At 41.8% G+C, this 14,988-nt stretch overlaps 1 protein-coding gene across 1 annotated transcript in view; it reads left to right on the top strand.

The window, feature by feature from the left end:
• The window catches only part of SLC12A7 (solute carrier family 12 member 7), a 315,751-nt gene that overhangs the window by 187,302 nt on the left and 113,461 nt on the right, over positions 1–14,988 (top strand). The window contains exon 6 of the mRNA XM_077809176.1: positions 14,580–14,710. Within this exon, the coding sequence (XP_077665302.1) occupies positions 14,580–14,710 (131 nt within the window). The remainder of the gene's footprint in view (positions 1–14,579; positions 14,711–14,988) is intronic.

Raw genomic sequence — 14,988 nt, 5'->3', positions numbered from 1 at the left:
CCATAATATAATTAAATTTAATATCCCTGTGGCAGGAAAAACACCACAGTAGCCCAACACTGTAGAATTTAATTTAAGAAAGGGGAACTACACAAAAATGAGGAGGTTAATTAAACAGAAATTAAAAGGTATGGTGCCAAAAGTGAAATCTCTGCAAGCTGAGTGGAAACTTTTTAAAGACACCCTAATAGACACCTCAACTTAAATGTATACCCCAAATTAAAAAACATAGTAAGAGAACCAAAAAAGAGCCACCATGGCTAAACAACAAAGTAAAACAAACAATGGCAAGCAAACAGACATCCTTTAAAAAGTGGAAGTTAAATCCTAGTGAGGAAAATGAAAAGGCGCATAAACACTGGCAAATGAAGTGTAAAAATACAATTAGGAAGGCCAAAAAAGAATTTGAGGAACAGCTAGCCAAAGACTCAAAAAGTAATAGCAATTTTTTTTTAAAGTACATCAGAAGCAGGAAGCCTGCTAAACAACCAGTGGGGCCACTGGACGATCGAGGTGCTAAAGGAGCACTCTAGGACGATAAGCCTATTGAGGTGAAACTAAATGAATTCTTTGCATCCGTCTTCACGGCTGAGGATGTGAAGGAGATTCCCAAACTGAGCCATTCTTTTTAGGTGACAGATCTGAGTAACTGTCCCAGATTGAGGTATCATTAGAGGAAGTTTTGGAAGAAATTGATAAATTAAACAGCAATAAGTCACCAGGACCAGATGATATTCATGCAAGAGTTCTGATGGAACTCAAATGTGAAATTGCAGAACTACTAACTGTAGTCTGTAACCTATCATTTAAATCAGCTTCTGTACCAGATGACTGGAGGATAGCTAATGTGATGCCAATTTTTAAAAAGGGCTCCAGAGGTGATCCTGGTAATTACAGTTCTCAGAATGGAGAGAGGTAAATAGTGGTGTCTTCCAGGGGTCTGTTCTGGGACCAGTCCTATTCAACATACTCATAAATGATCTGGGAAAAGGGGTAAACAGTGAGGTGGCAAAATTTGCAGATGATACAAATTTACTAAAGATAGTTAAGACCCAGGCAGACTGCGAAGACCTACAAAAGGATCTCTCAAAACTGGGCAACAAAATGGCAGGTGAAATTTAATGTTGATAAATGCAAAGTAATGCACATTGGAAAGCATAATCCCAACTATACATGTAAAGTGATGGAGTCTAAATTCACTGTTGCCACTCAAGAAAGAGATCTTGGAGTCATTGTGGATAGTTCTCTGAAAACATCCACTCAATGTGCAGCAGCAGTCAAAAAAGTGAACAGAATTCTGGGAATAATTAAGAAGGGGATAGATAATAGGACAGAAAATATCATGTTGCCTCTATATAAATCCATGGTATGCCCACATCTTGAATACTGTGTGCAGATGTGGTTGTCCCATCTCAAAAAAGATATATTGATTTGGAAAAGGTTCAGAAAAGGGCAACAAAAAGGATTAGAGGTATGGAACGGCTTCCGTATGAGGAGAGATTAATAAGGTTGGAACTTTTCAGCTTGGAAAAGAGACGGCTAAGGGGAGATATGATTGAGGTCTATAAAATCATGACTGATGTAGAGAAAGTAGATAAGAACATAAGAATGGTCCTACTGGTCAGACCAAAGGTCCATCCAGCCCAGTATCCTGTCTACCGAGAGTGGCCAATGCCTGGTGCCCCAGAGGGAGTGAACCTAACAGGTAATGATCAAGTGATCTCTCTCCTGCCATCCATCTCCACCCTCTGACAAACAGAGGCTAGGGACACCATTCCTTACCCATCCTGGCTAATAGCCATTGATGGACTATCCTCCATGAATATATCTAGTTCTTTTTTGAACCCTGTTATGGTCTTGGCCTTCACAACATCCTCTGGAAAGGAGTTCTACAGGTTGACTGTGTGTTGTGTGAAGAAATACTTCCTTTTATCTGTTTTAAACCTGCTGCCTATTAATTTCATTTGGTGACCCCTAGTTCTTGTGTTATGAGAAGGAGTAAACAACACTTCCTAGTGCTGTGTGCTGAGCTTGTGTTTGTCTGTTTGTTTGTCTGTTTTTTTGTTTGAAGGACCGTGTGCTGTGACCGGCAGTTGGAAGCTGTGAGCTTCTAAACAAGGTTTGAAATCTAGAAGCCTCTGTTCATTGGCTGAGCCTTAATCAGAAGGTGGAGCTATCAAGAAGGCCAGGGCTTTATTAAGCAGTGAGCATGCTACCAGGGAGCTTTGTGACCAGGGACCGCTAACAGGGAGTTTCAAGAGGGAGTTTGGAAGGGGAGTGGAAAGGGGGTGAGGTACACTTGCCATTCTTTAAAACCTTTAAACTAAACTATAATCAAAACTTCTTGATTTAAGCAAAAACCCTATCATTAACCTAGGTAGCTGTAGAGAGAATGCAGGCAGAAGCCCAGCAGCAGAGTGGGGGCTATCCTGTTTATTGCACTTGGTGTAGCATGTATGATTACCTGCCCTGTGGGCGGGTGGCATATGTGTGCATTTGGTGCAAAGATCTCCTGGCCCTCAGAGACCGTGTACGGGTTTTGGAGGCCAGGGTGGCGGAACTGGAGGAGCTAAGGGAGGCAGAGAGGTAAGTTGATGAGGCTTTCCGGGACACTGTAGATTTGTCCCACCTCTGGTCAGACAGCCCCTGCGCTGTTAAGGAGGATGAAAGGCCCAGAGAAGGAGAGCAGTCAATGGGAGCAGAGGGAAACCTTCCCATAGTTGGGACCCTCCTTCCAGATGATGTTGTGGTATCCTGGTGGGGGAGGGATAGCTCAGTGGTTTGAGCTTTGGCCTGCTAAACCCAGGGTTATGAGTTCAATCCTTGAGGGGGCCATTTAGGGATATGGGGATTGGTCTTGCTTTGAGCAGGGGGTTGGACTAGATGACCTCCTGAGTTCCCTTCCAACCATGATATTCTATGATTCTATGATCCTCTCACACTGAGGTTACCTCTCTGCGGGAGGGGACTCCAGGCATTAGGAAAAGGCAGGTGTTAGTAATGGGAGATTTGATCATTAGAAACATAGATAGCTGGGTTTGTGATGACCGGGAGAACCACATGGTGACTTGCCTGCCTGATGCGAAAGTTGCGGATCTCTCGAGGCATCTAGATAGACTTATGTGTAGTGCTGGGGAGGAGCCGGTGGTTGTGGTACATGTACGTACTAGTGAGATAGGGAAGGGTAAGAGAGATGTCCTGGAGGCCAAATTTAGGCTGCAAGGAAAGAGACTGAAATCCAGGACCTCTATGTTGGCATTCTCAGAAATGCTTCCAGTTCCACACGCAGGGCCAGGCAGGCAGAGCTTCAGAGTCTCAATGTGTGGATGAGACAATGGTGTAGAGAGGAGGGGTTTAGATTTATTAGGAACTGGGGAAACTTTTGGGATAGGGGGAGCCTATTCACGAAGAATGGACTCCACCTAAACCAAAGTGGATCCAGACTGCTGGCACTTAACATTAAAAAGGTTGCAGAGTAGTTTTTAAACTAAGAGATGGGGGAAAGCCGATTGCTGCAGAGGCGCATGTGGATCGGACAGAGACTTCTCTTTGAGGAGAGTCTATTGATAGAGATTCTCTAGGTTTTAGTCAGGAGGAGAGGATGGAAGAGGATAAAGTATGGGCCAGATCGACGAGAAACATTCACATAAAGAACCTGACACATCAGAAAAGGGCAGACAAATAAACAGTGACAAGTTTTTCAAGTGCTTGTACACAAATGCTAGAAGTCTAAATAATAAGATGGATGAACTAGAGAGCCTCGTGTTAAAGGAGGATATTGATATAATAGGCATCACAGAAACCTGGTGGAGTGAGGACAATCAATGGGGCACAATCATTCCGGGGTACAAAATATATCGGAAGGACAGAACAGGTCATGTGGGGGCTGGGCAGTGGCACTATATGTGAAAGAAAATGTAGAATCAAATGAAATAAAAATCTTAAATGAATCCACGTGTTCCATAGAATCTCCATGGATAGTAATTCCATGCTCTAATAAGAATATAACAGTAGGGATCTATTATCGACCACCTGACCAGGACAGTGATCGTGACGATGAAATGCTAAGGGAAATTAGAGAGGCTACCAAAATAAAAAACTCAATAATAGTGGGGGATTTCAATTATCCCCATATTGACTGGTTACATGTCACCTCAGAATGAAATGCAGAGACAAAATTTCTCAATACTTTAAATGACTGCTTCTTGGAGCAGTTGGTACAGGAACCCACAAGGGAAGAGACAACTCTCGATGTAATCCTGAGTGGAGCGAAGGATCTGGTCCAAGAGGTAAATATAACAGGACCACTTGGAAATAGTGACCATAATATAGTAACATTTATCATTCCTGTGGTGTTGGGCTGTTGAGGTGGTCACGGTTTGCCGTTCTGGCCAATGGGAGCTGCAGAAAGCCGCGGGCCGTGGGGATGTGCTGGGACAGTCAATGTAAACAAAATGTCTCGCGGTCCGCCAGTGGATTTCCCTGACGGGCCGCATGCCGAGGGTTGCCGACCCCAGATCTAGATCATTCCTGACAGGTGTTTGTCTAACCTGCTCTTAAAAATCTCCAATGATGGACATTCCACAACCTCCCTAGTCAATTTATTCCAGTGCTTAACCACCCTGATAGTTAGGAAGTTTTTCCTAATGTCCAATCTAAACCTCCCTTGCTGCAATTTAAGCCCATTTCTTTTTGTCCTATCCTCAGAGGTAAAGAAGAAATTTTTTTCTCCCTCCTCCTTGTAGCAGCCTTTTATGTAATTGAAAACTGTTATCATGTCCGCCCTCAGTCTTCTCTTTTCCAGACTAAACAAACCCCATTTTTTCAATCTTCCCTCATAGGTCATGTTATTTAGACCTTTAATCATTTTTGTTGCTCTTCTCTGGACTCTCTCCAATTTGTCCACATCCTTCCTGAAGTGTGGCACCCAGAACTGGATACTGTACTCCAGTGGAGGCCTAATCAGCGTGGAGTAGAGTGGAAGAATGACTTCTCGTATCTTGCTTACAACACTCCTGCTAATACAACCCAGAATGATGTTCACTATTTTTACAACAGCGTTACACTATTGACTTATATTTAGCTTGTGGTCCGCTATGACCCCAGATCCCTTTCAGCAGTACTCCTTCCTAGGCAGTCATTTCCCATTTTGTATGTGTGCAACTGATTATTCCTTCCTAAATGGAGTACTTTGCATTTGTCCTCATTGAATTTCATCCTATTTACTTCAGACCATTTCTCCAGTTTGTCCAGATCATTTTGAATTTTAATCCTATCCTCCAAAGCACTTGCAACCCCTCCCAGCTTGTTATTGTCTGCAAACATTATAAGTGTACTCTCTGTGCCATTATCTAAATCATTGATGAAGACTTTGAACAGAACCAAACACAGAACTGATCCCTGTGGGATCCCACTCTTTATGCCCTTCCAACATGACTGTGAACCACTGGTAACTATTCTCTGGGAACGGTTTTCCAACCAGTTTTGCACTCAGCTTTTAGTAGCTCCATCTAGGTTGCATTTCCCTAGTTTGTTGGTGCGAGACAGTATCAAAACCTTTACTGAAGTCAAGATATGCTACGTCTACTGCTTCCCCCCATCCACAAGTCTTGTTACCCAGTCAGAAAGCTATCAGGTTGGTTTGACGTGATTTGTTCTTCACAGATCCATGCTGACTGTTACTTATCACCTTATTATCGTCTAAATATTTACAAATTGATTGCTTAATTATTTGCTCCATTAGCTTTCTGGATACAGAAGTTAAGATGACTCGTCTGTAATTTCCTGGGTTGTCTTTATTTCCCTTTTTATAGATTGTACTATATTTGCCCTTTTCCAGTCTTCTGGAATCTCTCTCATCTTCCATGACTTTTCAAAGATAATCGCTAATGACTCATATATCTCCTCTGTCAGCTCCTTGAGTATTCTAGGATGCATTTCATCAGGCCCTGGTGCCTTGAAGACATCTAATTTGTCTAAGTAATTTTTAACTTGTTCTCCCCCTATTTTAGCCTCTTCTGATCCTACCCCATTTTCACTGGTATTCACTATGTTAGATGTCCTATCACCACCACCCTTCTTGATGAAAACTGACACAAAGAAGTCATTAAGCATCCCTGCTATTTCCACATTTTTGGTTATTGTCCCTCCCCCCACAAATTGAGAAATGGGCCTACCCTGTCCTTGGTCTTCCTCTTGCTTCCAATGTATTTGTAGAATGTTTTCTTGTTACCCTTTATGTCTCTAGCTAGTTTGATCTCGTTTTGTGTCTTGGTCTTTCTAATTTTGTCCCTACATACTTGTGTTATTTGTTTATATTCATCTTTTGCAGTTTGACCTAGTTTCCACTTTTTGTAGGACTCTTTTTTGATTTTTAGATAATTCAAGATCTCCTGGTTAAGCCAGGGTGGTCCCTTGCCATACTTTGTATCTTTCCTACACAGTGAGATAGTTTGCTCTTGTGCCCTTAATAATGTCTCTTTGAAAAACTGCCAGCTGTCTTCAGTTGTTTTTCCCCTTAGACTTGCTTCCCCTGGGATCTTACCTACCATCTCCCTGAGTTTGCTAAAGTCTCCCTTCTTGAAATCCATTATCTTTATTTTGCTGTTCTCCCTCCTGCCATTCGTTAGAATCATGAACTCTATCATTTCATGATCACTTTCACCCAAACTGCCTTCCACTTTCAAATTCTCAACCAGTTCCTCCCTGTTTGTCAAAATCAAATCTAGAACAGCCTCTCTCCAGTAGCTTTCTCTACCTTCTGAAATAAAAAATTGTCTCCAATACATTCCAATAACTTGTTGGATAATCTGTGCCCTACTGTGTTATTTTCCCAACAGACATCTGAGTAGTTTAAGTCCCCCATCACCACCAAGTCCTCTGCTTTGGATGACTTTTTTAGTTGTATAAAAAAAAGCCTCATCCACTTCTTCCTGGTTAGGTGGTCTGTAGTAGACCCCTAAAATAACAACACCCTTGTTTTTTACCCCTTTTATCCTTACGCAGAGACTTTCCACAAGTCTGTCTCCTATTTCCATCTCAATCTCAGTCTGACTTGTTATGCTTTGATTTATAATCACTTAAAATCTATTTTTATAGCTAATAAATCTATACCCCACTGGATATTGCAGTCTTTAATATACAGGTTTGTCCTTTAAACCTGGGCCAATCTTCTGTGTTAGAGTCTTGTCTTCTTCTCAGTGTTTTAGTTGCTTGCAGCATAGGTGGAGCAGAAGAAGGGCATAGTATGTGTCCATTCTGTTTTATACTCTCAGTCCATGTGCTTGTAGAACACAAGTCCAGGCATGTCTGTGGGGCATTGCTGAATCTCTCCCAGCAAGGTTAAGCAAATCCCTTGGTGGGGCCTGATGCAGGTGGGTCATTGAATTGTAGCTCCCTTGCTGGACAATGGCTGTTGATCGGCGGTGTCACACCCCGCCTGGCCATTGGTTACTTTCCTTGATGTTGCCTCTGGGGAGCTAATATCTGGCTGATTCCGGAACTTACAGCATGTTTTAGTGACCATCATACTACACAATTCTCATAACTTCATATACATTAATGATATACATATATATGGACAGAGAAATGATTTTCAGCAGATCATAACCTTTCCCCTGATACCGTACAAGGCATGCTTTATATGTAAGATCACAATTATATGAAAATGAGGAATATGAGGGTTACAGCAGGCTCTCCCAAGGTATAGAATGTCACAGAAGTATCGTCTTCATCCCTGAGTTGAGAACATGGAGATTCAAAAAATTTTTGGCGTGGATTCTAGAAGTCCCCACTCCTGAAAAAATGGTTTGTACATCAGGAATAAAGGGTAAAGATTGCAATGATATTCCAGGTAAGGAAATAAATGACTGGGATTCAGAGTCTTCATTGGCTGCCTGTTTCAGTGATGTCCTGGGCCCTGATTGGTGGGAAGAATGCTTGTTAAATGAGCCAGAGAGTACTGTGGTTTCTGACAGCAACAACCTCTCTACATCTCCTGTTTCAGACCTTGATACAACTGCAACAGGCCCATCACAACCTCATTTACTTGAGTATCCAAAAACTGCTTTTGGTCAGCAAACTTGTTCATTTACATAAGAATATTACGAGACATTTTCATTTTTAGAGTACAGTAAGCAGGCAGATGCAGTTTTCTGCTTTCCTTGCAGACAGTTTTCCAGTGGTTTTAGAGACCCTGCATTCACTGAAAACGGAGAAAGGAACAGGAAAAATATAGGAAAAAAGCATCAGAAATATATACAATCTGCTATACACAAGCAGTGTTCTGAAAGGTGGCATTTTTTCAAATAGTCAAAAGAAGTGGGCTCTGTAATGGCACAGTTTTCAAATTCTCACTAGATGGTGTTACATGAAAACAAAGCATATGCTATAAAAATCACCGATTTACTGCTTTACTTGGCTAAACAAGGAATTGCATTGCGGGGGCACAATGAGAGAAGAATCAGCAAACCATGGAAACTTTCCAGAATTATGCAATTTGTTTTCAAAGTATGATAAAGCATTTGCAAAAAAAAAAAAAAAAAAAAATGCGGGTTTTTTCAGTCTCACAAGCCTTGTAACTCAAAACGAGCATTTACAAATTGTTGCTGATATTGTGAAATCATTCAGAAGTCTCAGGGGACTGGGTTTTTTACTGTTCTTGGTGACAAAGCATGCACTGTGACACAGCAGAAGGGAGGTATATAAGCCCTGGGATGATCAGAGCCTTATTCTCTGTGGACTAAGGAGAGGTAAAAACCCCTGCTTCAGTCAGACAAGAGAGGGGAAGGAAAGCTGACTGTAGTTTAGAAGTGTAGTGGTGTTGACCAGAGAATCAGAGTACCAGGGGAAGGGAGACCCTGCCCAAGGGGAAAGAGGATAAGAAGCTTATGAAGCTGAAGGGGCTGGGACTAAAGTAGGGGGCGAATCTGGGTCTCTTACCTTTTCCCCTTCTTTCCCTCTCCAGGGCACTAGTGGAGCCCAAGAATAGGGGCAGGGACCCCGACCCACCACACTAAGGAGAAGCGCGGGACTCACCACAATAGCGTTGGCCATTTGCCGTAGCTGTTTTAAACAAGAAGAAATACACAGAAAATCTGGAAATAAAGGAATGATTTCTAGGATTTGTTGATTGTTCTAAGTGAGGGGATGCTATCACAACATTAAGAAGTTCTTACAAGCATCAGGGATTGCAAACTTGTCAGTTAAAGCACAGTGTTATCATGGGGCCACTGTAATGGCAGGTAATGTAAGTGGAGTACAGCAAAAAATGCTGCAACATCACCCCACTGCTAGACACTGAATGGCTCATAAATTGAATTTCGTTTTATTTGAGGCCTGCAAAGTAAACCGGTCAGCAACAGGTTTTTTTACACTGTAGAGGGCTGGTTAACCTTCTTTTCACAACCTAACACACACCATGCTTACTTAGAGGCCTGGAAGATGCATGGAGTAAAACTGGAATTGTGTAGTTTAAGTGACACGAGATGGGCATGCAGATGGAAAAATGTATCTGCTGTAAAAAAACTCCTTAAGAGCACTTCTTAGCAGTTTGTTGGGACTGTCAGAGCCTGATGCCGGAGCAACTCAGCTAAGGGGTGCCAAAACGGCATGGGAGGGGTCAGGGGACCAGGACCCTATCACTTTTAAAAGTGGTTCTGCTGCTCGCTGGCTGGCCCAGCTGTGGGACTCCTCCTCCCGCTATGCCAAGGTTGGAGCAACTCAGCTAAGGGGTGCCAGAACAGGGGGCGGTCAGGGCCCCATCACTTTTAAAAGTGGGAGGGCTTTTGGAACGCTTGCCTCTCTTACGAACAGAAGTTCGTCCAATAAAAGATATTACCTCCCCCACCTTGTCTCTGTAAAAGGACAAAATTACACATTTTTGTGTAAAACAAGGAATCGTTGAAATCATAGTTGCTGGATTCATCTATAAGAAGTGTACTGCAAATACAATTGAATTAACTACCTTACAGGCACAGTCTGTTCAGTAATCAGCTAAGAGTCCCTTCAAAGAGACTCATTTGTTTTCCAGATATGGGAAATGGAAAGTAAAATTTAAGGAAAGAAGCATGGTTTGGTGTTGAAAGCAGTTAGGAATATGAAGGTCTGGGCTTTTAATGGTCCTGTCACAGACTTTCAGTGTGACATTGGATCCATCATTTAAGACTTGATCTCTATGGGAGTCTTTCCATTGATTTCAAAAGGCCGCGGATAGGTGACTTAATCAATCTGTTTCTCCATTGGAAAAACAGGGATAATACGACTTTCCTGCCTCACCGGGGTATTGTGTAGCTTAATTCTTTGGTTTTTGTTAGGCGCTTTGAGGTCATCAGATGGAAAGTGCTTTGGAAGTGCAAAGTGTTTTTACAGTTCCAGAACTTCATGCTTCATTCATCCAGTACTGTATGCACTTCTCCTGGATCACAGAAGAGAGTGATTTTAGCTGGGACTCCTCCTCTCGCTGTGCTGATGCTCGAGCAACTCACTTAAGGGGCACCGGAACCGGGGGGCCCAGGGCCACATCACTTTTTACCTTCCTTAAGGGCGAGTGATGGGGTGGGGAGAGACGGAGAGCAATGAGTGGTGGGCAGGGGGACCTTCGGTGAGGGGTTGGAGAGGAGCAAACAGCGGGTGGGGGGCCTTGGGGGAGGAGGTGGAGAGGTGCAACCGGCAGGTGGGGGGACCTTGGGGGAAGGGACCAAGCAGGGTATGGGGTGGTGTGGGGATGGAGCATGGGTGGGGCCTCTGGGGGAGGAGGCTGAATGGGGGCAGAGCCTTGGGCAGAGCAGGGGGTGGAGCCACATTTTGGGCACTTGGTCCCCCCCCCCCAGTTTCTAGGGAACCTCGTTTCTAGAGAACCTCCTACACTCGCACCCAGCTTCCCCAAATGCAGGAATCACACACTGCCTATGATCAGAGGTAGTACCAGCCTGCAGTCAGGAGGAAAGAGTAAGGGTCAGAGTCAGGCTTCAATCGGAGAACAGAGATTAGGAGATGAGCTAAGGTCTGGAGTCCCAGCATGCCTGAAATCTGGGACACCTTCCAGGGTTAAATAGGGCATTTGGACAGTCAGAGGCCCTCAGGGTACTGTCACCCTGGGTTTCTTGGGCAGTACTTCCTGCAGTGCCTACTCTCACAGTGCTTCCTGGCTATAGTTCTGCATGGCCTCCTGGTGACACTGTGGAAACATTGAGTGTCCCAGACTCTGCCCATTCAGGTTCTAGTCCCTGGCTCCTTACAACTGCTCCCCATTCTGAGATGGAGCTTTACCTTTGGACACACCCAAGTAAAGCTACTTTTGGCCTCATGTAGATTCCAAACTCTGAGAGATGTCTGTCTCTGAACCCCATTGTCTTAGTTGATAGAGCATGGTTATGCTTTTCCCTAATTGACAGAGTTTTAAGAGTCCTCTGACCTGAAGTCTTTAGCTTGGCTGACATCTCCAAAATTGAGGTTAGTCAGAAATAGGAGATAATGGGGGTGGAGAATCGAATATGTAATATCCATCAACAATTCTACTATGATAGTCTTGTCATCAGTGAGTAATTTTGATGTTCCTCTTGCACACTGAATGTCAATCAAGTGCTCCTCTGGCTTTTGTGTTTTTTGAAGCTTTGGTGCCCTATGAAGCCAGAATCTTTTGACATCAATTTGTGTACATCAAAATCCTCTGGATACAGCCAACAGTGGTATTTTTAGCGTCATTCCGTCTACTATAAATCTCTTGAAATTGAAAAATGTGTTTTCATAGTGTTATTAAATTTCCTTTGATCTAGGCATATTCACCACATTATAGTTTTTCTAGTACCACCATATAATGTGTCCAGTTATTTTGTTTGATTGACTGATTTTCTTACCATACTTAGGACAGACCCCTACAAGACCCCATTTGAAACATCTCCCAGTTTGATATTGATAACTACTCTTTGAGTATCGTTTTTCAATCAGTTTTTCACCTCCTTATAATAACTTCATTTATATTTCTGTAGTTTTCTCATGAAAATGTCTTGTGGGAATGTGCCTAAACCCTTACAAAAGTCCCGATATAGCACAACTACTGCTTCCCCCCTATACATTAGGCTGGTTACCCTAACAAAGAAGGAAATTAGATTGGTTTGACAATATTAATTCTTGAAAATCCATGTTGACTATTACTTATTGCTAAGGGTATGATTCTGTCATGGATGTCATCGGTTCTGTAACTTTCTGGGACCTTTGTGACTTCCTCAGTGGTAGGGTAGAGCAGCTGTCAGCCTTGGGGCCACTGGAGCAGTGACCCCAGGGCAAAGCAGCAGGCTCTGTGAATTTTTGTTTATTGCCCACCACCTGTCCCTGACTTTTACTAAAAATACCTGTGACCGAATCTTAACTTTACTTATTGCCTTATTGTCCTCTAGGTTTGAGCAAATTGATTGTTTAATAACGTGTTCCAATATCCTTCCAGGTATTGAAGTTAGTCTGGTCTATTTTTCCACACCAATTGCTCTTTATTTATTTTCTTGGTTCAGTTAGGGTTTTCATTTGTGACTTAGTAATGTCTGCAGTTCTGAAGATTATTATTTACTTGTATTAATGTAGAACCTAGGAGCCCTAGTCATGGACCAGGACCCCATTGTGGTAGGTGCTTTACAAACATAGAACAAAAAAGATGGTCCCTGCTCGGAAGAGCTTACAATAAAAATAAGAGACAGCTGATGGATACAGACAGTATGAGACAACAATGAGACGGTATACATCATCATGATAGGCAGTGATCTCTGCATACAAACAGCCTAACAGTTGTCAAGTTTTCTGAAGACATCACAACAACGGGAAATATATCACGTTTGTAAATCTTCATAAAGACTATGTCTTCCAAACTCATTCTTAAAGATGAATCTTTAAACCTTCATTGCTCCTTTCACCACATGTAGTAAGAAATACACTCTTTTAATATTAGCTATTTTTAACAGAGTTTTGTTTGTGAATTTGCCAGCTTTTTGAATGAGCACCAGAAGTTTGAATAATATTGGTATATACTACATTACCCACAGGAGGGGAATCCTTCTGCAACAGATCTTCTGAGGCTCATCAAAATGGGGGCTGTCCTCTTGCAAATTTTAGCAGGTCTATAGGAGTGGGGGTGTACTGCAGAAGAAGGATGGGATATGGGATTAATGGAGGGAAAATGGAGGAAGATTGTATCAGCCTTGGAAACTGCAAGAACTGCTTTAAAAAAAATTCTAAAAATTGTGAGTATTTAACATTTTAGCATGGATAAAAGACTCTTCTTTTTCTTGTCCCCTTCCATGCTCCTCTGTTCTCTGTAACCCTTTGTCACTGATATCCCTTTCCTCCATTTATCAGCACTCTTTAAAACTGTTTTGTAAAGGCTCTACATGCTCTTCCTCAAGTGCTTGCTTCTGCATACCATAAGGTATGCGGGGGAATCACACCTGTCTGAACCCTGTGGCCATCTGGCTATGCTTCTTTAGACTGGAAGAGTGCCATAGGGTATTAGGCACCCCCACCTCTATCTAAGTACTCAGGAGTAGCTCTGTAATATGTCTGGCTCCTGCATAGGTGTGATGATGTTGGTGGGGAAGGAGTTGGGAGAAGAACAAACAGAATTCAGACCAATACTTTAACTTTAATTTCAATATGTTGAGTTAGTACCATGTTACACACACTATAAAGCATAAGAAAATAAACCTCTAGTATTATTATTAGTATAGGTTTCAGAGTAGCAGCCGTGTTAGTCTGTATCCGCAAAAAGAAAAGAAGTACTTGTGGTACCTTAGAGACTAACCTGTTTATTTGAGCATAAGCTTTCGTGAGCTACAGCTCACGAAAGCTTATTATTAGTATAGTAATTTTAACCTAGTATTGCCAGGTTAAAATTTAATATATTAAAAAAATGTAGATATACTTACCAGTGTTACTTATAACTTTGGGCATGTCTACACAGCAAAAGTTGTGCATGGGCTAGCCTACTTAAGCTAGCTTGAATCTAGCTAGCATGGGTAACAATGATAGTGAAGACAGGAAAGAGTGGGCTAGCAAGCTAATTATATACCCTGGGTCTGTGCCAGGCTTGAACTACGCACACTGAAGTCTGCATTGCTATTGTTACCCATGCTAGCTGGATTAAAACTGAAACAATATGAATAGTCTAATTTACTTTTACCATTTATGATATTAGTGTATTTTATATTAACTTTGTTAGACAATTAAAAATATAGTTAGCAATTTGATTTGTTCTTATTCCTTTTCTAATTATTTTTACTTTCTAGCTCTGATATTTGAATAGAATGAAACAATATTTTGGTTGCAAGCACTGCAGGTGAATGCTACTCCTTTAAAAATATTGTTTCCATTTAAATTTCTTTAAAAAAAAATCTGTTTCTCATGCAGAGCAGAAATTTGAGTTGCCAGGTTAACTTAGGTCCCAAATTTTGGTTGGAATAAACGATTTTTACAAAAATATTATATCTAAATTTGGGACCTAAGTTGACTTGGCAACTCAAATGTATTGTCTAGGATGTGATGTGCATCTCTCAGGGTCTGACTTCTTTTAAATTTTACTTTTTTTTGTTTCACAGCAGGTGGCTCTTACTACATGATTTCAAGATCTTTAGGGCCAGAGTTTGGCGGAGCAGTGGGACTCTGTTTTTACTTGGGTACAACTTTTGCAGGAGCGATGTATATTCTTGGTACCATTGAAATTTTGTTGGTAAGTATTTTATCCTTTAAGATTGACTATATTCCAGCAGTTTTTGGAGCTAATAGAGCAGATATACTCAACCTAAAATGCATTCCAAGTCACCGTTATTTTTTAAAATGTTTTGTTGATATTTATCGTTTGAGATGCTGATTTTCTTTCAAAGAATCTAGCATGGAATGTGTTTAAGGAATAATTTGTCATCTGAACAATAGGAGTATATCATCTTGTCACCTTGATTGATTGCTTCTTCAGCCCTTGTATAGATTGCGCCAATCACAACATGTCTT

This window comes from Eretmochelys imbricata, chromosome 2 (assembly GCF_965152235.1).
Source record: "Eretmochelys imbricata isolate rEreImb1 chromosome 2, rEreImb1.hap1, whole genome shotgun sequence".
NCBI lineage: Eukaryota > Metazoa > Chordata > Testudines > Cheloniidae > Eretmochelys > Eretmochelys imbricata.
This window is presented reverse-complemented; position numbering and strand designations above follow the sequence as displayed.